Source organism: Podarcis raffonei, chromosome 3, assembly GCF_027172205.1.
Source record: "Podarcis raffonei isolate rPodRaf1 chromosome 3, rPodRaf1.pri, whole genome shotgun sequence".
NCBI lineage: Eukaryota > Metazoa > Chordata > Lepidosauria > Squamata > Lacertidae > Podarcis > Podarcis raffonei.
This window is the reverse complement of record NC_070604.1, coordinates 103,598,030-103,621,380: the sequence shown is the minus strand read 5'-3', so window position 1 is coordinate 103,621,380 and position 23,351 is coordinate 103,598,030. Positions and strand designations below refer to the sequence as shown.

The following is a 23,351-nucleotide window of genomic DNA, read 5'->3' as shown; positions in this document are numbered from 1 at the left end:
ACTTGCTTGTAACAGTTCCTGGCATCGCCTCCTATGCTTCATCATCTGCAAGCCTCTCTTTCTCTCTAAAAAAGCTGCACAGCTCCCCAAAATTATGTTAATCTGGTGCATAAGACATTGTCTGAAAGATCCATTCTCCAGATTTTCAGAAAGCTCTTTTTGTAGTCATGTGCATGCCAATACACATTTCATAATGGTTTTTTCTTTCTTTTTCCTGTAACTTTTCCTTCTATCTTCAGTATGCCTGTTTAGTTGTAACTGACATCAGAGTCCTTCCTAGTGCAGCTTATGACAAGAGGTTCATAAGCTGCCATTTCAATATGAATGAGGCTCTCCTTCAGCTGCCTATAAGCCTAGGAGAAAACTTGCACCAGTTTATTGTTTCCATTGGTTGTCAGCCCTTGTACAGTGGTTTACATCTTCAGAGCGTTTTTTAATACATTCATTCATTTCAACCTGCATTCAAGCAACACACCAGTATGTACCATTTGCCTCTGTTAAAGTGTGTGTATGAAAGATTATATTTATATTGCACTTGAAGTAAGCTTGGATATATGTGGCTAGTTTTAGGATTACATATATCTTTAATAATTTTATTTCATGATATGGGAACATCATTTCACACAGAGATTTTAACTTTTTATTAAAAAAAAGGTCTTTATTAACATTTCTAGAAGTAGAAACAGCATTCAAAGGCTTGTCGAAAATAGTTCATCTAAGGTAAAAGAAAGAAAAATCAAAAGACGCACCCCACAATAAAACACAAGTTTGAAAAAATACCACCTCTGTTATTTTTTCTTAGGGTGGGGATTGAAAAGAAGAAATGAAGCAAAATGTTGATGTTACACAATGATCGTAAACAGCGAATGCTACAGTCTAGGCCCCCCAGTCCTTTCATCAATTATATGCATGAGCAAGTTAGCGTCACCATTCAGCCTCAATGCATAAATGTTTGCAGGATCGTGTTCTTAAAACCCCTTCAATTAAACCCTTACGGGATAATAGGCTGCATTTGAGACACCAGCTTGTACTGACATGACAGGCAGGGAAAAGAAACAAACAACAATAATTAGTTGTTCATTTTGATATACTTGTTATCTCCTCAGAGGGAAAAAAGAGTACAGCAATAATTTCCAGGGTCATCAGAAAAAAAGTTGGCAAGTTTATCCATCTGTTCTATTCTTAAGCACTTTTGAAGAGACACAGAAGATTCATACTTTGGCTATTTTTTGTGCATCCATTTTTACATTTCCTATTGAATATATATATACCTTGTTGAGATATATATACATACATACATACACACTCCTATAGAACACATACTGATCGAAATGAGAGCTCCGTCTAAGACAAACCTCAGCCACCTCTAAATTCTTATCATTTCTTAGCAGAAATCCCATGCAGTAAGAGTCTCAATGTGAAATCCATAAAATCCATAAAAGGAGATCTACCACTGAAATACTAGGATAAATGGCTGGTTTGCATTGCCCCTGGTCTTTATCCAACACTGAGAATAGACTGCTGTTTTATCAAAAGAGGAATAAATTGCTGTTATTGTGATGTTAGCCCATCACTTGGCATTGCAATTCAGGTTTTTGTGAGAAAGAAATGTATGATCTAACTGCGACTTGACCTGTGCCTTCTGAGATCCATATAGGTGCTCTAATGGAGCATAAAAAGTGTTGAATACAAGTACATGCAAACTGGTGGCGGATAAATGCATTTGAGGAGAGCAGGGAAGGGAACAGGACTTTTGTGTACAACTCAGTTTGTTAAACCGAAGATGAAAAGCAGCAAACCAAAAGGTAATTATTTTAATGTATTTCATCAATAAATTGCACAATGGACTGCATTCATATTTGAGACTGCCAGAATTCTTTTCTAAAACCAGGATTGTTGTTGTGGGTTTTTTGTTTTTGTTTTTTAAAAAAGAATTATTTGTGTTTCATAACATAAAAAATATATATATTAGGCTGTGAGTTTCTGGGAGTGCCAATTCCACCACCACTCTGCCCTCCCCCCAAAAAACCCCCAGACCATTTTGAGTTCTGCTTCGAAAGGCAGGTATTGTTTCTGGAATGTAAATGTTAACCAAATATGTGAATTACGTTAGGTTTGAACATATTTTGGGAGCAGGCAAAGGAAACCTCGCAGCTGCTATAGCATTCAGAATTTCTCAGGCAAGGATCTGTCTTTAACAAGAGGTCTGTGGAACAGTTGCAGTTAGATTTCAGTACTGATAAAGCCTCACTTTTCATTCATAGCCAGAGCACTCTTCTTGTACCTAAACAGATAATAAGTACCCAGCACACTCCCCCTTCTTGACACAACACACTGAGACTAATCACACATAATTGGAGAGGAGGAGCAGAGGGACTGGACAAGGCATTGTGTCCAGGGGACAAATGGTCAGTTTATGAGGCTTTGGTTTGAGGCAGTAATTTCTTATACATCTACAGGGAAAGGACGAAAAAAATAAAAAAAATCATCATGTCAAAAAACATTAACTGATTAAACATTAAGCAAAGCAAGTTTGAAGCATTTCACTCTGAAAGGGGGAGGAAAACCCATAAGGCAAATTTCAAGAAAAGCACGAGGGAGAAAGGAGGGTGGGGAATCAAAATATATCATGAGGTTATATAGAATATGATGTGATGTCAGGTCTGTCCAACAATTATCCAGTTCGGTTGGTCAGGCACAACCACAGAACATATGCTTTTTTCCAGATATTAACAGGAAAGGCTGTTGTTGTTGTTTTTTGTGGAAATGAAGAAAATCGGTGTGCGACGACAGCCACAAGCAGAGAGAAATGGAGCTCGCTTAAGGCTTCAAGTCTTATCAGACTTGCTTTTTAAGAAAACGGACACGCAGGTTCTAAGACCAGTGTACTACGCAGCTGTGGTCTCCCTTCTGAAGAAGCAATGAAAACTTTTACCCACTTTGGTAATACCTAAAATGGCACATTCATATAGCTATCCCCCCACTCCCTGCCCTTTGTAATCAAAGCATATCCACCACATATTCTATCAATGTTTGGTTAAAATAAGAAGAAATGGGTAGTGGAGGTTTTCGTCATAAATGCCTTTTTCTTCTTTTTTCAACTGCAAATTTAAAAAGAGAGAGACAAAGATCAGCAATTTTAGCATATTTTAATGATGTGGACACAAAATCTTAGTCACTGAGAGACTCAGCCAGTATTTGAGAGGGTTATATTGGAATAGTTAGCAATATATCTATCACAATTTTACATGCCTCTCATAGTTTTATAACAAAATTGCTCTCACGGGAAAAATGCATGCATAGTAATAAATGGAATCAATAGATTCATTCTGTTGATCAGAGTTCATTCCAGCTATATGTCATATCTGAAACATATGAAAGCTAAAACTACAACTTAAAAGTATAAGACTACAGGACTTATAACAGATACATCATTTAAGATCGCCAGCCATTTAGGAAGTCCTGTAATGCTTTTACACACAAAACATTTCACCGATGTCTAAGTCATTTCAAAGTCCTTAGTGCAGCTATAAGGGGTTTATGTAGTAATAATGTGCAATTCAAAAATTCTTCTCTTAATACAGAATTAGTATAACCCTATATTGGCTACAAGAATTGTGTGAAGCTAACCAACTCACACACAATGTAAAATGAGTTCACTTTTCAAATAAATACTCATCTAGGTGAGTGTCCAGAAACAGTTTATTTACAAAAAGAAAAACAAACCAATTTGGTGTCTGAAAATAGTTTACTTGCCAAAGATTATTTTTTTAAAAAAACCAATATAAATTGAATTCATGCAGCTAATCACATGTGCCTGAAATCTGCCATAAAATTTAGAAACCTTCAATGCAGCAATTTCCTCTACAATACTGTGTGTGTGTATATATACTTGTATATATGTATAGATATATTTCAGATGCAGACCAACACAAATCTGAAAGATACAAGTAAAGGAAAATTTCCCATTCCGTTCTTTCCCATTCAAACAAGATTATTTCCTCTTCTGTAACAGGAGCTATATGTTTTAGCTGGGTTTGGGCATAATAATTACTAATGATATATAAACATAGGTGTTTCCATATCCTTTTATTTAAAGAATAGGCTACCACCTATAGGGAAATGGGGGGGGGGATGTTGTAAGAACGAATGTATTTAAATTCTTATCAATATTCCTAAGAAATGGCAATTGACTTCTGAGTACCTATAACTTTAAAGACTGGTAGTTCGCTTTGCTTGCATAAGGTGACTCATTGGGTTTAAAGAATCAGACAGCCTTTTCTGTGGATTTCTGACCAAATAAATCCACTTTTTCAGCAGCCAAGGCATTTTATTTCAAAGTGACAAAAAGTAGTCTGGCGCCATGGATATGAGCCGATGTACTGTGGCATGAACTTTCATGGCAAACTTGCCAGAATAAACAAATTACTCTTGAAGGACCAACTGTCCTTTTTGCTGCTAAAAATGTGTCAATTTTTGAATTTTGATTCTGAAATCTTCCTGTTTAGAAAACAAAAAGTAGATTGCGACACTTCCAGATGATGGCTGAATTTCTCTGCTTGCATTTTGCAATCTGTTTGCTGGAATGGAAACCAACAAGCAACAAATACGTATAGAGAGAATTGGCGGGGAGGGGTGTGTGGAGAGAGTATTTTTTGGAGGAATAAACTTTGAATGGGCCAGGAAGCCTTTATTCTGAAGTGGTTTGGGTCAGCAACCTCACGAACCCAGTGGCAATATATTGCAAACCCTCCAAAGTAAACCCCTAAGAAAAACTGCTCTTGTTTAGGGATGTGGCAGATCTGGTATGCCCCCAGCACTCTTTTAACCTGAATTCTCTAGTGACCTCTGGCGGCCGGCACAAAGTATCCATTACAGAGTTTAAGCACAACCCAGACCCAGCTACGCCATTCCAGATTAGCAGGGGGATGTTAAACAAATAAAGAAATGCCACAAAGCCATGTATTACTGCAACCTGTTATCCCGCCATAAGTGCATCGGAAACATAACATTATTGTACTCATATATGCATACAGACCCATTTGCAAACAGTGCATATGTTCCAGACTGGAATATTATGCAGAGTGTTATTGCTCACATCATGGTCGCACTTCTGAGCCCAATTAATGATTGTAATTTTATGAAATGAAAAAAAAACCCCCAAACCCTCATAAACCTGCCTTTTGAAACCCATGAACGACTAAAAGCAAATTGTGAATAAAACAATTTTTCAATTTTGCAGGCAAGAGAGGGGTGGGGAGAGAGCGAGAGAGGCCTATGAGGACTGAAATAAATTATATGGCTGCTCTTAGTAGCATTATGCTTTACCTCCTAATTGGATGTAACACACTCAGACCCACGGGGTGAACAGCAGCAGCGGGAGAGGAATTCATACTGTTTACCCTTTACAGTAGCCACAATTATCAACAGCACACCATACAGATTATAAGCACCAGCCACTCATAATGTGGCATTTCAAATAGATAAGGAGAAAGGCAATATGACCATTCTTTTGACATCACATCCAGAGCGCATATTGTGGGGTGTGTGTGTGTGTTTTTAAGCCACCTCTGCTTTGTTGTATTATTCTTAAAACATGAGTAGGCATTATACGAATGCTTACATTTTTACGACTTATTTCAACCGAAGGAAAGGCACTCTTTAGGCTTTAAAACATGTACAGTTTATCCAAAGGAGTATTTTAACATATATTTGCAAAGAAACATCATCCAGGTTTGCCAGTGTCTGTGTGCACATGTAAACACATAAATCTCAGTTATGAGCTACATATTCTAAAGAGTTGTTGACTATGTAACATGAATACAGGAAAACATTAAATCACACATATGTTTAAAAGGAAAAGAAATAAAAAACCATTCACACATTTTCATTAAAAATATATATATCTCCCTACCTTCTGCTGTTTGGCTTCTGAACAGGATGATTTCGTGATGTGGGGGCAATTTTAAACAAAAGCACTGGCATAAAGTGTAGGAAAGGCCCAGTTTTGATTACAGGCTTGCTTTTTAACGGAAATAAAATTTCACAGCTAACAATGAGAGGTGAAAAGTTTAAGAGGCAAAGCTGTTCCTCCTGATCACTGACTGTTAATCAGCTTCATGGGTGGTTGCCTAAATCTGTGGATTTTTTTTTTTGTTTTTTGTTACTTGCACTACTGCCAAGATTGTAACTAATTTTTCCCCCTGTTGTAGGAGGAGGGGTGAACAACTCCCCATAGAAGGCAGCTGTGTACGAGTGACATGAAGCACTAATGCAGAGGGCAAAATTAAAATTCATGAATCTCTTCACAACCATTTGTGTAACAAGATTAAGACGGGACAGCAGAAAATAGCTGCATTATCAGGCTTCTTACAGTTCTCCAGCTGGTTACGCTCTATTCCAAAACAGTAGGGATAAGAGGATAACATGAAGCCAAAAGGAAAACGCCTCTCCTTCGTTTGGGAGCAAACTCATCCTAGGGAAAGATGAGGCTTTGGGAAGGGGCATATAACAAGAAAACAGATCCTTAAGTCAACGTGCAAACTTTTAACTGGGATTTACAAATTGCAGGAAGCTTATGATAAGGTACCAGCAAAAACCACGCTATTGCAATTGTCACTTTTGGAAACCGGATAATCTGGTCCTTGCCCACATTTTTATTTTAAAAGAAAAAGGCGTTTAGGTTCATCAACAATTTAGATAACATTAAATAATGAACTAGCATTGTCATGGATGTCTGAATTTGGAAAAAATGAGATAACTTCTAACATTACAGAGATGAAATCAGGAACATGCTCACAACACCCCACAACACTCCAAGCCTCTTAATGCACATACATGAAGGATATACTTTTCCTTCAGTGTGCTGCATTCATTGACTCAGCAACAGCCTCTCCTTCTTTTAACAGTCACACAAGAAGGTGATGGTTCACTGAAAACCAGAGTTGTCCTATTATATGCTATCTTCAGTTCCTAACATACTTCAACGTGCACATGGCAGGCAGTGCCTTGCAGATGAAGAACACCAGGCCCATCTAGTCCCACCATCCTGTTCTCACAATGGCCAACCAGATGCCTCTGGGAAGCTCACAAACAGGACCTGAGGGCAACAGCACCATCCCCACTTGTCTTCCCCAGCAACTGGCACACAGAAGCATAGCTTGATACACACATAGAACATAGCCCCTTCTTCCATTAATTTGTCTAATCCTCTTTAAAAGCTATTCACAATGGCGGCCATCATTATATGGCCACCAAGCCACTTAGGATGCTTCCAGCAGGATGTTTATTGCAGGATTAGGTCTCCTCGTGAATGCATTTTTATTTTTTTTGCAGCATCCACATGTCATTGGCATCAAAACACTAGTGTGCATCCCCACCCACTTTAATAAAAAGCATATTGCCAATGTCCCATTAGTGATATCTGAATTACCTGTTTGCAAATGAAGGCCCTGTCTGGAAGCACCCTTATGTAAGTGCTCATGCACCATCATTGACACACAAGTGCCCGGAAATGAAAATTATTTACCAACCCGTTCAAATACTCCCCTGGCCAGGCAACCAGATCCTGAAGAATGACAACGCTAGCAATTTATGCTAACTAGTATACTGGTCTTAACAAGGCATTCCCAAAAGGAAAACAAAAACAACCAAAGATAATAACCGACCAAAGACAAGCACTAGGAAACAGGAATGTGTTCTAGTAAAGAGGGACACAGTATAATGTATGGGGGTTACGACAAATGTTACTTTAATGGCATAGCTAGCAACCAAGAGTGTTTAAAAAATCTGGTGCAGAGCCCTCCAATTTTCAGTGGGTCTGTAGTACAGAAGAAGGGGAGGTTTATCCCTTGATTCCCAGCCCCTAGCTGCAAGACTGTCAAAATTCACCCTACTTTGTAATAGCTAGCGTTAGGAGCTTTCAAATTTCTAGCCTTAACCCAAAGAGCAAAGAACAGGACAACAGACTTACAGTCAGTGAATGGATCTCTGTCCTGAAAGGTCATAATCTACATCAGCCCAAGCTGTGTAAAGCCCCGACTTTTACTGGAAGGGGTGAGGATGACACAGAGGTGTCCCTCTGCAGGGCTCCATCAGGCAGTTCGGCCACTGCGGAGGCCCCCCACTGCACCTGCCAGAAGCATGGGCAGTTGGGAAGCTACTGGCAGTGCTATTCCCATCAGGAGAAGTCCCCAAAACAGAGCAGGCAGGGCCAGCCAAAGTGGCTGGGAAGCTGCTGCCATTATCTGAGAAATGGTGCGGCTGCAGTCATCAGAGCCATCCTGCATGGGCTGAGACAGCCTTGGTGCCTTCTCTTGCATTCCCCTCCTTCTGCAAGCCTACGCAGCTTGGGACCAAAGCAAATGCAGCCCACCAGCAGCCACATAAGGCAGAGTGCTTAACAAGCTCCGCCTCCTTCCGCCAAGTCCCTGATGGGCTGTTGGCACGCATGACTGGTGGGTTGTGTTCAGCTCGGTTGCATTACAAGTTGTGCAGTGCCCCCACCTTTGTTTTTCGCTATCACAAAAGTGGATGCTTGTTTCCAGGTGGACCTGATTTTCACATGGTGAACAATGTCTGTTCTTTATCTAAAGAATCCTTACTCTGCTCTTCAGCCATGCATGGCTCCAAGAGTGGCTTACAGATTGCTAACAAACAAGTCAGACCTGTCCATAGACGTACAATGCAAAAATAGACGGGAAGACAAAGTGAAAATTGATTGGGAGGGTGGATGGAAGGGAGGAGGAAATAAGCAAACTCGGGTACACATTCCTAGCAACAAGTTTTTCTAATTCCCAGGTTAGACCCAAAAGTTGCAGATCTTTCAGCTGCTGGTAGAATGGTCCCGGCTTCCCTTCTCTTCCCTCCTGACTGCTGCCAGGTGGAAGTTAGGTGCTGCTTGTGCAATAGTGTAAAGTTGTTTCAAGAACAGGATTATCTCCAGTGGTGGCAGGCAAACAATTTGCATCTCGGGAAATACTAACCCAAATATTTTGCATAATTCTAAGACATGTAGAAGGCAAAAGAAGTGGATGAGATGGGATTACTTGCGGTGTATTGACACACCTTGTATTTGTGAAACTTAATATGGACGATCTGCTTTTGCTTCTGATAGTATGGACCGGGAATATGTTGCAAAATCGGGAAACGGGTGTGTAAAATTCTTCCAGCAGTTTTAAATGAAGGGGAAACGCCTCTTGAGATTTTAACACAAGAGTCACACCCAGAAGCCCCTTTCACAACCAATTCCATAACTAACAGAAATCCTGGTTGATTACCCAGGAAAAGTAACTTTTGTAGTCCCAGCAAACCCACCATAATGAATTCTGGGATCTTGACAAACCTTCCCCAAACCTGATACCCTTCAGATGTTTTGGACTACAACTTCTATCAGCCCCAGCAAGCATGGCCAATGGGATTTGTAGTCCAAAACATGGGATATCCCTCTTTGACACTGCAGTGGGATAGATAGGATAAACAGGCTCAGGCTAAAGCTGGACAGTGACAGTGACATGTAACTCTGGCAGTTCAAGCTCTGGCAGTTCAAGCTCTGGAGCAGCAAAAGCTGAGACAAGAATGGCTTGAGTGACTGCTTGTACGTTCTATTTGTGGGTAGATCACTGAACATAATGCAAGAGGAGCCATGCCATTGAATTCACCATCCTATTTTTAACAAGGAGGCAAACCAAATGCCTACAGGGAACCCCTAGCAGCTGGTGATCAATGACATCCTGCTTCCAAACCTGGGGATTCCTTTTGGCAGTTGTATCTAATAATAATAATAATAATAATAATAATAATAATAATAATAATAATAATTTATTTATACTCTGCTCATTCTGGGTGGCTCCCAACAGAATATTAAAAACACGATAAAACATCCAACATTAATAACTTCCCTAAACAGGGCTGCCTTCAGATGTCTTCTAAAAGTCAGATAGCTGTTTGTTTCCTTGACATCTGATAGGAGGGTGTTCCACAGGGCGGGTGCTACTACCGAGAAGGCCCTCTGCCTGGTTCCCTGTAACCTCACCTCTTGCAATGAGGGAACTGCCAGAAGGCCCTTGGAGCTGGACCTCAGTGTCTGGGCTGAATGATGGGGGTGGTCTATCAATAGCCACTGATAGACCTAGCTTTGTAAAGCCCCCAAGAAAGCTAGTGGCCCTCAGCACATCGTGCTGCATCATATTTTGTGTGAAGACCTATTTTCTCTTTTGCCTGCTCTGAACCTTCTGCCAGTCAGTTTCATTGAATGAACCTGGATTCTGACATATTTTCTACTACAATTCCCCTTAGTTTTCTGAAGTATAATTTAGTTTAGCTTTTCCTCATAGGGAAGTTATATAACAGCTCCCTCACTGGCCTATGGATCTCAGAAGCTGACCTTGCTGCAACTAACTTTCCTATTCTGGCTTCAGGATGCTGATGGATTGATCATTGTTTTACAGTATCCAGGTAAAATGCTATGGACACCATATTAAGCCTTAGCTTGACCATGGCATTTCTAACATAAATGTTATTGGTCACGCCCGACCTTGTGGGGAGTTTTGAGCCTATGGACAGTGGCTGAAATAGCACTGCATTGTGAAAACACCGCAGCTGTCCGGCCTGCTCCTTCACTTATGTGGCTTTTAGTTGACTGTGTCAAATATTAGATAAATGAACTTAGGAGCCAACAGCAGCCATTAGGCAGAGAGAAAACCATGATGGCAGCATTATTAATGCACCATTATGAAGACACAATACTGCTGGGCCACTTGACCATTTCAGCTCCACCTGTACTTCCTGGCTTAAGACAGAGAGGAAGCCATGAAAGGAGCTGCTCGCATTAGCACTGTGGCGTCTTTCCATGTGGCAGCAACATGGTGGCTGCCTCTTACATATTCCTTTCTGCAAAGGTTAGTTTGAACTGGTGCTTCATATATGCCACACAGGCACAGAGAATCGGAACATCTGCTTCCTGTTCTACCCTGTGACCAGATGGTCCTAGCCATGGTTTGTGGCACAGGAGACCGATCACAGGCATTTGGAAGTTCTAGCCAACTGCCTGATGGAGTCTTCCATAGAGACAGAGAAGGAGAAAAGGAAAAAGAAAAGGGAAGGAAGGAGTTCTGATAAGAGTCCAATTCTGGGTGTCAGATGTACAGTGAACTAAGCCTCCCCCATGTAGTAAAAGAGAAGAGTGATAACAAGTCGCTTTATGTAAGCAAGCTTAGAAATCACACTCAGATAAGAGCCTTTGACCTAAATCTTGTAGTGCCTAGATCTGAAATATACCCCCACAACAGTGAAATTCAGTATGAGATTTAGCAGCTTGAAGCTGCCAACTGACCCAGCCATAAAACAGTTAGATAAGGATTTAAACCACAATATGATACAATTAGACATTCACCTCCTATTTATTTTCATATATTCCAGCATTAAATGGAGTTAACAGCTTCAGGCTTTCGGCTTAAAACGGATGTGCTTGCTTGCCATAGATGTGTATGAGATGAGCTAAATTAAACATATGAATGTTTTGAATTAGACCCTTATGAATGAACAGATTAGTTCTGTGGAAATGGTAAACAGGAGAAGCTTCTACAAAGCTCTTCTAGACTTGCAAAGATAAAGGATGGTTCTTCCACACAGAATAATCAGATACAAAAAAATAGCTATTTAGAGGCAGCACACCTAAGAGTACTTTAATCAAACATTTAGGTTACCTGCCAAAAGGACCATGATCTCTTCAAAATGCAATGCGGATTAAAGTGTTATCTAACACAAGCAGAAAACTAACCTTGGAGTGGAAGTTTGAAATGTGTTCATCATAATTTTCATGTCTTTGGATAGAGAAACCAGCTTTTTCAGCTAGATTGCAAAAGTGGTTCAGAGTATTCCCTCTGATTGGAGCAAATATCATCGCTTTCCCCTAGAACATTAAGAAGAACATTTATACATTTTTATTTAAAATTGTAAATAAATCACCTTTGGCATAAACGTGATCAAAAATTCAAGGAGCTCATTAAAGCAGTCATTGTTCTGTTGGGAAAGTATTCACAGTTGGAAAGTAAATGGTTCAGAATATGCAGCTGCTTGACTAAAGAGACTCAAATAATATTTACACCTAAATGTGATAAAACTTATTTCACCTTGTCCATACATGTTAGAAAGTTTGCTATGTGTCTTAAATACAGTGGTACCTCGGGTTACATACGTTTCAGGTTACATACGCTTCAGGTTACAGACTCCATTAACCCAGAAATAGTACCTCGGGTTAAGAACTTTGCTTCAGGATGAGAACAGAAATTGCGTGGCGGTGACGCAGCAGCAGCGGGAGGCCCCATTAGCTAAAGTGGTGCTTCAGGTTAAGAACAGTTTCAGGTTAAGAACAGACCTCCAGAACGAATTAAGTACTTAACCTGAGGTACCACTGCACAACAAAAGCATCGTTACTACACAAATTGCAAAGAAATTTCCTTCACAATTAGGATGGATATACACAAGGGGTTGTATCCCAAAGTTATGAGAGTGGAAGATTTATCAGTGGCATCTACTGATACTCTTTGTCGATTGCTCCACTATTGTCAGGACCAAAATGAAGGAAAATAGTTGTGCGGCTCAGCCCCAAAGCTGCCATAGTTTATGGGCCAATTCATATAACAGCTGGAAGGTGAAACTGTTTTCATTAAGATCATCTAAAGCAAAGGCAATTGCAACCAATGCAAACAAGACCCAGAACCATACACTTGGAACCTCTCAAGAAAGGTGGGTTAGAAATGTTTAAAATATATAAATAATGTAAATGGACAACTATTGAATAAAACTTTATATTCATAAAATATGGAGGGGAAATGCAAACTTCTGTGCCACACTGTTTAGTTATTGACTTATTTCTTATATGTTTTGTGGATTATGCTTTTACAAGTGAGATTTGCAACAAACTGCTATAGTGTTCAGTACTCCTGTTCAGGCTTTTCAGCAGTCATGCCTTCCCGGGATAATCCATTCCCTTCCCTCCCCCAACTCAATGTTAGGTTGCCACTGAGCATGCCCAGTCCTCACAGAGCTGTTTTTCTTTCTTTCCTGCAACCCCTTAAGGCATGGGTAGGCAAAGTAAGGTCCAGGGGCCACATCCGGCCCAATCACCTTCTCAATCTGGCCCACGGATGGTCCGGGAATCAGCGTGTTTTTACATGAGTAGAATGTGTCCTTTTGTTTAAAATGCATCTCTGGATTATTTGTGGGGCATAGGAATTTGTTCATCCCCCACCCCAAATATAGTCCGGCTCCCCACAAGGTCTGAGGGACAGTGGACCGGCCCCCTGCTGAAAAAGTTTGCTGATCCCTGTCTTAAGGTTTGAAATTTTTTTTGTACTTCTACAAACCTTGCAGTTCCCTCAAGCCTGCCCATACATCAGTCTAATGTGAAGATGTTGCTATTTTGGCTACATAAGGATTGGCTCTCAAAGAATGAGTTAATAACGATTCATATATAACAGGGGCGAGGAACCTTTTTCAGAATGAGGCCACATTCCTTCGTGGACAACTTTCTGGGGGCAGCATGCCATTAATGGGCAGGGCCAGAGGCAAAAATGGGAGGAACAATGGCTGTGACTCCAACCTTGCACAGTAGGCCACATTCTAGCTGCACAAAAGTCACAGGTTTCTGCAAGCTGCCAACACACACTCCACCCTCCATCAAAGCAAGTAAAGGTCATTCCAGCTAGGGAAAACACTCATAACTTTTTACAAGGCAGCTACTGATGATAAACTGATTTACATTGGTAATGAATACATGCTGTCCTGTATTTGCAAGGCAGTGTATGTAAAAACTGAATGTGAGTTCTCATTCTCCACGGTTCGGTTTTCTTCCTCGAATCTCTAAAACTGAAAATTCATTGGGGGGGAGGGGTGGTTGAAACATGTTTCATCTCTATTACTAACACATGTGCATGACCACAAAGTCACTATGCAATGTAAAACCTGCTATTTCGCACTCTGCAGCTGCTGATACGATTTTTAAAAAAGTTTAATTTGACCAGTCGTGTTGGTATCAGTGCATACCAGCCTCTCCCAACCCAAGTGCCCTCCAGATATTATTGGACTACAACTCCCATCATCCACAATATCAGACAGGCACCATATTGGCCACTTCTGATGTAAGTTGTTTGCAGGGTCATCTTAAGGGCCCCTGTTCAGGAAGGCTGATGTATACATTAGTGCACACCCACACCATATATATATATATATATATATATATATATATATATATATAAACTGTATATACGTTACCATAACCCTTTCCTAATTGCTGGGTTCTCAGCACTATTGTTGCTGGTACTGAAAAAGCAACTGGCTCCCTGCTACTGACACTTTTCCAAGAGAGTTCAGTGGAACTTGGATAATCTGTTAGAGATATCTCAAAAGGAAAGTAAGTATCCCTAGCCTCTGGGCTTTCACTGTACGAATGGACGCTGTGACCCAAATACCATCAGCAGGCTCTTCCTGACGGGGCTACAGACACTAGACCGGTCCACTTAGGGGAAAAGGCAGCATTAAAATGAAGCAACGCAAAGGAGAGGGAGAGAAAGGAACTCATTTCCGGAAAGTACAAGCATTAATTATCTAGGAGGGAAATGGTGAGAAACTGATTTGTACATAAACAACGATGCTGGAAAACTCAAAATATTTGAAGAGACCCAGAGGCAATTGTGTAGCATGAATTAAGCATGAGCCTACAATGCAATGTAACTAATGCATTTTGGCTACATTCTCAAATACATGGAGGAACAAGTTGTGAAGTACAGAGGTCAATATTTCATTCAAGCTAGAATGTGAAAGTGGAAAAACACCCTCTCACTCTGCCATCCAATCCCTCTTTGGTCTGACATCATCTTTGCACAGATAGCTTAATGAACTGTTTGGCAAAGGGTCATCCCAATCTCACATGCCAGACAGGAACCTAACATTGGGATCCCATGTATTCTGAGGGCACAGAAGAAAGGATCAAGATTCAGTGTTCAATTAGACGAGGCGGACATACTGTTCAAGTTTACCAATGGGTCTGGGCAGGGCTTTTTCCCCAGCCAGAACTCAGTTCTGGCACTTCTCAGATGGGCGCCATTGCCATTCTAAGAGAACAGGGGAGGTGTTCATGGTGAGATCCGGCACTTCTTTTTCTAGAAAAATAGCACTGGGTCCGGGTATCAAACTGTTCAATACAGGGTGTGTTGAAACTAAGGTCATACGATCTACAATACAAGAATATACTTCTGCCAAAGAACCCTGGAAAGTGTAGTATGATGATCCCTGAGAAAAGAGATTAAGGCTGGATCCTACCGCTATGCCTGGAGTGCTCTGGTCCATGGGGTCACGAAGCGTTGGACACGACTAAACGACTAAACAACAACAACACAAGCCCCACTGAATTAAATGGGTCTTACCCCTGGGAAGATTTGCACAGGACTGAGCTATAATGAAGCAGGCATTATACTCAAGGTACACGGCACACGCAGAATTTCTGCATTCAAATGGGAAAGCAAGAGAAATGTTTGTGGGGAGCAATGGAGCCCCTGTCTTTGCAACGGCTTGCTTTATCAGGGTGAATGTGCTTCCCTTTGTTCCTGCTCTCCCTGGGAAAGCAATGCAAAAGGGTTTGGGCTTTTGGGCTCCTTCAGGTGAGTTGGAGCCATGCTCACCCTGGCCCATGAAGGTCAAGTACGAGAAGGTGAGAGTGCGTCTGGCTCCACTTTTCAATGCCCCACCCCCCCCACCCCTTGAAAAGCTGGTGGTGGTGGGGTTACTTGCACTGGCGTGCTTTCAAACTGCTAGGTTGGCATAAGCTGGGACTGAGCAACGGGAGCTCGCCCCGTCGTGGGGATTCGAACTGCTGACCTTCTGATCGGCAAGACCTAGACCCTGTGGTTTAACCCACAGCGCCACCCTAGTCGCTTTTGACTGGACTTAACCGTCCAGGGTGGGGTTAACTTAACATGTGGCTGTTCAGCTACCCTACCTCCAAGAAACAATTCTTGACCATGTTAAGCTGTTTATTTATTCTGGCAAGTATTTAGTGATTGGGTTTAAGGAGGACACTCTGTTAAGAGTGGATTGCTTTTAAGGTATTTCGTATTTAAATGTTTTCTTTGCTCAAGTGTTTCATATGCTGCCTTTAAATATTGTTAGCAGCCCTAACCTTTGAGGATAAAAATTTTAAAAAATCAAATTATTTATCTAGAATGACATAAAGAGATAAATTAATTTTTTGGTCTAAAACAAATGTATTAGTTTTATGCATGTGCACGCGTCTGGAATTTTAAGATTATATAATGAGCAGCAGCTAAACCATCATATAACATATGTTTTCCATCCAGTCCCAATATATATACTTGTTGTCACGCACTGTTGTATTTACTATGTCCTACTATTTATAATATGTAAATGTATAGCTTACTTACAGAGAGAGAGAGAAAGAAAGGAAAAGAAAGAAAGAAAGAAAGAAAGAAAGAAAGAAAGAAAGAAAGACAAAAGAAGCAGAGTTTTAGGCTATGGATCAGTTTAAGGATTTTATTCACTTAATATAAGCAGCAATGAAAGACATAAAAATGGTACTTTGCAATAAATAAATACACAATGACAAAGGTTACCATTGAAGGGATTACAAATGACAGAAGCCAACATAAAAACTTTCAATATCGGAATTTTACTTTAATATGAAGACATTGTTATCAAAGGAAAATACTCTAGAAACGCTTTGATAAAAATAATCTCACACTATCTTTGAAGCGGTTTCATTTATTTTACTACCCACTGTGTTCCTTATCAGAAGGCCAAGTATAAGAAGTTTCCTAGTTTATGATTAGGAAGGAATCTGATAGATTAGAAGACTCAATTGAAGTTGGACATAATAAGTATTAAAGTATTACATGACATTAATCCTGCCATTCCATTACTCTCTCAATCATTGTGCACAGACTAATTATTCTGAAGCCCGTGTTCAGGAGAAAATAGAAACATACTTACACTGGGTTGGAGTAATCTCTTTATTGCATCCACAAGGCTAGCTCTGTACTGGTCCAGAAACAGGCTGACATTGAGAAGAGAACAGAATCCAGATTAAAAAGGGGTTTCAGTTCTAATGATACTAATGCAGATAAGTACAAGGCTAATTACATATGTTTACACATTGCTGTGAAGGAGAAATTGAGGTCTAAATTCCTTCCAGTTCATGCACTTTTTAAACAAGAAAACAAACTCTGAAGCTTGTAACCATTTTTTTTGTCCAAAGCTCAAGGCAGAAAGGTCAGCTGGAAATGTTTTGCTATGCAACAAGAATAAATGGCCAGTGATTAGTGTTTTTTTTATTATTTTAAGCAGATGGCATATTAGAAATCAGAATCAATACAATAACATAAGGCAAGAGTAGCATTTCACATGTTCTTTCAGGAGGGCAAATGAACAGCAGAACAAATCCCTCCTGCTTTTAAAAATAGAGTTTTAGTGGACTGTTTTAAAAAAATTCTGTGCCAACTTAAAGTCCTAAAAAAGACTCCCTGTGTGACTGGGGGGCGAGGTAGGTGACATTTTAAAAATCAGCAAGATATCAGGAGAGAGCAACTTGATAAAAACAAACTCAGCAAAATGCATTACATACTTAGGCTCTACAGGAGAAATCCCTCATCGCACAATTGGTCTCTCATTACAATTTTAGCCAGTTTAGCTGGGGAGTTTATTTATTCATTAAGGCATGTTCGTACTGCAAGGCATCGCCATTGAAAAGGCTCCATTCCTTGTAGCCATCATGGAATCATTGCAGCTGTCAGATATGGTATTTGTGGGGCTAGGCTGGTCTGGATGAGTCATAGAATCATAGAACTGTAGAGATGGAAGGGTCCCTGAGGGTCATGTAGTCCAACCCCCTGCAATGCAGGAATCCTGTCCACAGCCGTCCCTGGGTGGGCTCAAACCACCAACCTTCTGGTTAACAGCCAGAGGCACTGACCCATTGTGCCGCAGGAGTACTATTTTAATCTCATTTTTTAAATAGAATTCCACTATGTTCTACCTGAGGAAAAAAATATCAAATAGGAGCACATCAACCTTCTTTCTGATATTATCAACTTGCTTCAGACTTGTTGTGGTGGGTCTTTTGGATAAAGGTAAAGGTAAAGGGACCCCTGACCATTAGGTCCAGTCGTGACCGACTCTGGGGTTGCGGCGCTCATCTTGCCTTATTGGCTGAGGGAGCCGGCGTGCAGCTTGCGAGTCATGTGGCCAGCATGAATAAGCCGCTTCTGGCGAACCAGAGCAGCACCCGGAAACGCCGTTTACCTTCCCGCTGGAGTGGTACCTATCTACTTGCAATTTGAGGTGCTTTCGAACTGCTAGGTTGGCAGGAGCAGGGACCGAGCAACGGGAGCTCACCCCGTCGCAGGGATTTGAACCGCCGACCTTCTGATCGGCAAGCCCTAGACTCTGTGGTTTAACCCACAGCGCCACCCGTGTCCCTGTCTTTTGGATAAGGCAGAGCATTAAGCAGGACTATTAGTTCCTTAGCTGATACAAATTGTTGCCAACCAGGATGCCAATTATTAACGCTGGGCTTTGAGATATGGCTATCAGACATACTGGGAGAGGGCTGAACCCGCTAGCAATGTGGTCAATGAACAGGGGCCTGAGATGAATTCTGAGTGTCAGAAGCAAGAATTTAGTGTGTGCCTGACACAGCAACCCACATGGGTACTTTACTGATCCATGCTGGTCCAAATGGCAGACAGAAGACTGGTAAAATAGTATAATCTCAAACAGCAACTGCTTCACGGCACATTACTTGCCACTTGGTTAATTGTAGCTGTAGGGAAGGTACCATTTCCTCAACCCCTTGGTTACCTAATGCATGAAAATTCTGTCTTCTCCTACTCACCTGTTCTGAAATGCCCCCAGTTATAAAAACCGGAATAGAGGCAGTATGCCTTTGAACTACCATAAGAATATAAGAAAAGCCCTGCTTTTTCAGACCAAAGGCTCATCTAGTCCAGCATTCTGTCTGCCCCCAGTGGCCAGCCAGAGATCCAGAGAAAGCCTGCAAGCAGGACCTGGGTGCAACACCACACTGCCTTCCTTTGATTGACAGCAGCTGGTATTCAGAGACATATTGCCTTTGATAGTGGAGGTAGAACACAGCCATCGTGGCTAGTACCAGGTGATGAGGAACAAAAGTGGGAGAGGGTTGTTGCACCTATGTACACTTTTGGGATTCCCAGAGGGATCTGGTGGGCCACAGCTTGAAACAAGATGCTAGGCTAAGTAGTCCTTTGGTCTGATCCCTATCCTATAAAATCACTGACCCTGTGATATGACTAATAATTTGTCACATCTATGGAACAAGACAAACCAAGATGTCCGTGCTGGTTCATTGTTTACAGACATCCATTTTACTCTGGCTTATAGATGAATGAATGGTAAAGTCTTTTCTGTTATAGAACCTTTATGTTCGTTACCACTGTAATGTGATTAATGCTCTGTCACTCTATGCGCACTCATGCTACAGGAAAGCCACTAGAGGTTCGTCCACCAGTTTTGCTTTCACAAGACATATGTTAGCTTCAAAAATGGGGAACCATATCATAACTTTAAATGCCCTGGGCTCAGCATATTTCTTCCCAGCAAGAATATTCATTCTCAGAAGGCATCAGGACTAAATGCTGTTATTCTTGATGGTGAAAGAGCTTCGCTGAATAAGAAGGTTGGGGAATGTCAAAAAGCCACGCCAGTGGCTCTACAGAATCTGTAAAGTTGACATACCCCCCTCTCCCTGGCCCCCAAGCACAAAAGATGCAAGGGATGTGTTGAGGTTGCTGCATGCAGGTATATGAAATGGCATCTGGAGGATATGTGTCAGTTGACCCTTTAAACTGCAGAGGACGACATTCCAGAAAAGGCAGTGAGAACACATGCCATTCTCTGTTGAATCCCACATATTTTGTACTATTGTCTGCAAAATACTGCACGCATCTCTGGAGCATGGATACATGTTCATATTTTATAAGCTATCATGTCAAATCTTTTTATTTTGCATGTAATGTGACAGCCAAGTATCACAGTTTATGGCTGGTGGTTCAGACATGATTTCCAGTTGTTCACTCTTCATTGTCATTTACAGTTTTGCACGGCTTCAGTAAACAGCAAAGCTGTCATGCACTGAAACACATTTATTGTGGGTTGGGGGAGAGCGCTTACTTCCAGACCATCAGTTTTTCATAAAAACTGAAAACGAGCGGGGGGAAACTAGATCTAAATAAACAATGTTATTACTCCAAAACGCAACAAGCTGCCGCCTACATTCTTAGCGCAGTCTTATCAATATATAGACAATATGCAGTTGGTGCCAATTTCAGTGAGAACTTTGAAAGGAATTCAGAAATGGAATTTATGTGTGCAAATTCTGTAGCTGCCCCTGTCTGGAAATGGATGGACTGGTGCCTGAAATAAATATACCTGCCATCCACACAAAGCGATAAAGATACATTCTTCAATAAAATGACGTTGATTCCCCCCACTGCAAATTTATCCTTGCTACCCAGGTGATTTTTTTTCTTTTTAAAGCAAGATGTCATTGTCTTTAATTTTCTAATAACTTTGAAGCACAGCCTTCAAAGCTATTGTCGCCCAGGACTATTATATTCCATCCTAAGAAACCTAAACTCCTCAGTCTCATGTGGTACAACAATGGAGGCAGCTGCAACCCCATTCTTAGATGTCAACATCTTGGATGCTATCTGGAAGCAATGTTTGTAATGCAGTGCCACAGATAGTTGTATATAAGCATGAAATATTTTAATAATAAGCAAAAAAAACCCAATAATGATGGTGAGTGCCAGCTCCTATGGGACAGGTGCATAGGATTTAAATAATGCTAGTTCCTGACGGTGGAAGAACTGCATGGTATAGTTCTGATGCAAAAAGGGCCACTAGACTCTTGAGAGCCCCATGGACTGCAAGAAGATCAAACCGATCTATTCTTAAGGAAATCAGCCCTGAGTGCTCACTGGAAGGACAGATCGTGAAGCTGAGGCTCCAATACTTTGGCCACCTCATGAGAAGAGAAGACTCCCTGGGAAAGATCCTGATGTTGGGAAAGATGGAGGGTACAAGGAGAAGGGGAATATGACAGAGGACGAGATGGTTGGACAGTGTTCTCAAAGCTACCAGCATGAGTTTGACCAAACTGCGGGAGGGAGTGGAAGACAGGAGTGCCTGGCGTGCTCTGGTCCATGGAGTCACGAAGAGTCGGACACAACTAAACGACTAAACAACAACAACATGACAACTCTGCTTGCCTACATACAGCATCCAGTAAGCCTCTATGGCCAACAGAAACCAGAGATGCTAGTGTAATTCATGCAGTAGTGGCCGGTGAGGAATGGCTCCATCACCATGTACTGCACTACACCAAGTTCCCCCAAGCCCCATCCCTCTTGGCAAGTGATAGAAACCCACTGTGCTGGGAAGCTGGGAGAGCCCCACCTGCACTGCCTGCGACTGAAGGCAGGACTGGGTGACCTTTGGCCCTCCAGGTGTTGCTGAACTACAGCTCCCATTATCCTTGGTCATAATCATCATCATCATCATCAACTTTATCGCACTAGCCAAAGGCCATGGCATCATTCATGAAGGGAACAAAAAGAAAAGCAACAATAACCATAAAAACCATAAAAACATCAGGCACTGCAGATATAAGAAACCACAATCACGTCTCCTAAAAATTATTTGTTGCATACGATAGAATAGCAATGGCTTCTCAGGCAGGATGTGCCAGCTTAAATGTCCGAATCACCTTTGCAATTGACAGCTATTTTATCTAGTTCTTTTCTCCTGATCTTCTTAGCTGCCAACGCATATAGTGCTACTTTATAAGTTACAAAGTCATCAGTATCACTCAGTGGCCATTTCACCATTTCCACCCTGTTCGAGTGTGTTCCATTCGTGAGCAGAGGTTTTATAAATCGGTCTCTTGCTTCTAGATATAGAGGGCACCATTATCCTTGGTCATTGGCCACACTTGCTGGGAAATGGGCTCCGGCAACACGGAACCCTGGCATAAGGGTAACATGTTAGGTTTGCCATTTGATGCTTGTGGCTACCATATGATAAATGAATTGTGTTAACATGGCTCATTTACTTCTCATTACCATCCCTTATCTAACTATTGGAGGAACCAGATGCCTCCTTGGTGTTTGCTCTCTCTGTAACTGGACATGTGAACTTGCCCTGAAAGTTAGTATTCCTTTCACTCTGTGTTTTCACTGACACATCCAGTGTAAAAGAAGCGCACAATACGTGCACACTAGTGATCTAGCTTATCCAAGATGACTGGTGGGTATCTTCTGATTTTTCTGTTTTCTGTTATTTTGATTCTGTTATTTTCTATTAGTATGCTGTTCAGGGCCTTGGGGCCAAAAAATCGGTATAGAAATAAACCATAACCCAACATTGACTTTAATGCTGCCTCATATTTCCCTTAAATTTCTGTTTAAGCACTGCTTCACAATTATTTTTAATTGTGTCCTTACACACACACACACACACACACACTTCCAGCAGCTAACCACTATTGAGCTTGCCTCTGATTTCTTTTATAACCTAAAGGATATGTAATAATACACTATTCATATATTCTCAATCCTTGAATACAATGTGTTCAAATGACTGAATGAAAATATATAGATGATTTAAGAGTTTAAACATAGCACTACTCTTCATAATCATGTATATTTTTAGCTGAAACCCAGTATGAGTTTGAAACATGTTTATGAATGGAGCTTGTTTTCTTGTAAATGGAACCAAGTAGTGCCAATGTTTAGTTATTCAGAGAATCATACAATGTCACCTTTACTAGAAATAGTGCTCCGTGAATTTGTCGTTCTACTTAACATTTGAACACAGGTTTCTGCTTTGTTCTAATTACAGATCTTAATGACTGACAATGATCTGGGTAATATTATTACACCCATGTCGCTAACTCATTGTATTTATTTTGTTTTTATCCCACTTACTGAACATCTTATAATATTACGAATATTTAGGGTGAAAATATCATTCAAGTGATTCTTTATTTGGAAAGAAAGTGAGCATGGAAATGATGCAGACTAAATATTAACACGACTCAGCAGCCCAGATAGTTCATCACACTGTAAATGAAGATGAAGAAAAACGGAAAGGAAAAAGTGTTATTTTATGCTTATTAAAGAAACATGGAGGTACACTTTCATTTTACCTCGGGCCAACAAAATAACCAGTGTTTTTTAAGAAATCTGTGTTCCACATCTCACATTCATTTGGCTGTTAGTGAAAATGTTTTATAAATTTGC

At 40.9% G+C, this 23,351-nt stretch overlaps 1 protein-coding gene across 2 annotated transcripts in view; it reads right to left on the bottom strand.

Annotated features, from left to right (window-relative positions):
- Positions 1-648: 648 nt before the first annotated feature.
- The window catches only part of CAMKMT (calmodulin-lysine N-methyltransferase), a 248,869-nt gene continuing 226,166 nt past the window's right edge, over positions 649-23,351 (bottom strand). For both annotated transcript variants that reach the window (XM_053383366.1, XM_053383367.1), the window contains 3 exons: positions 17,005-17,068; positions 11,780-11,911; positions 649-3,101 (listed from right to left, as the gene is read on the bottom strand). In XM_053383366.1, coding sequence (XP_053239341.1) covers positions 3,027-3,101; positions 11,780-11,911; positions 17,005-17,068 — 271 coding nt within the window. In that variant the 3' untranslated portion in view covers positions 649-3,026. The remainder of the gene's footprint in view (positions 3,102-11,779; positions 11,912-17,004; positions 17,069-23,351) is intronic.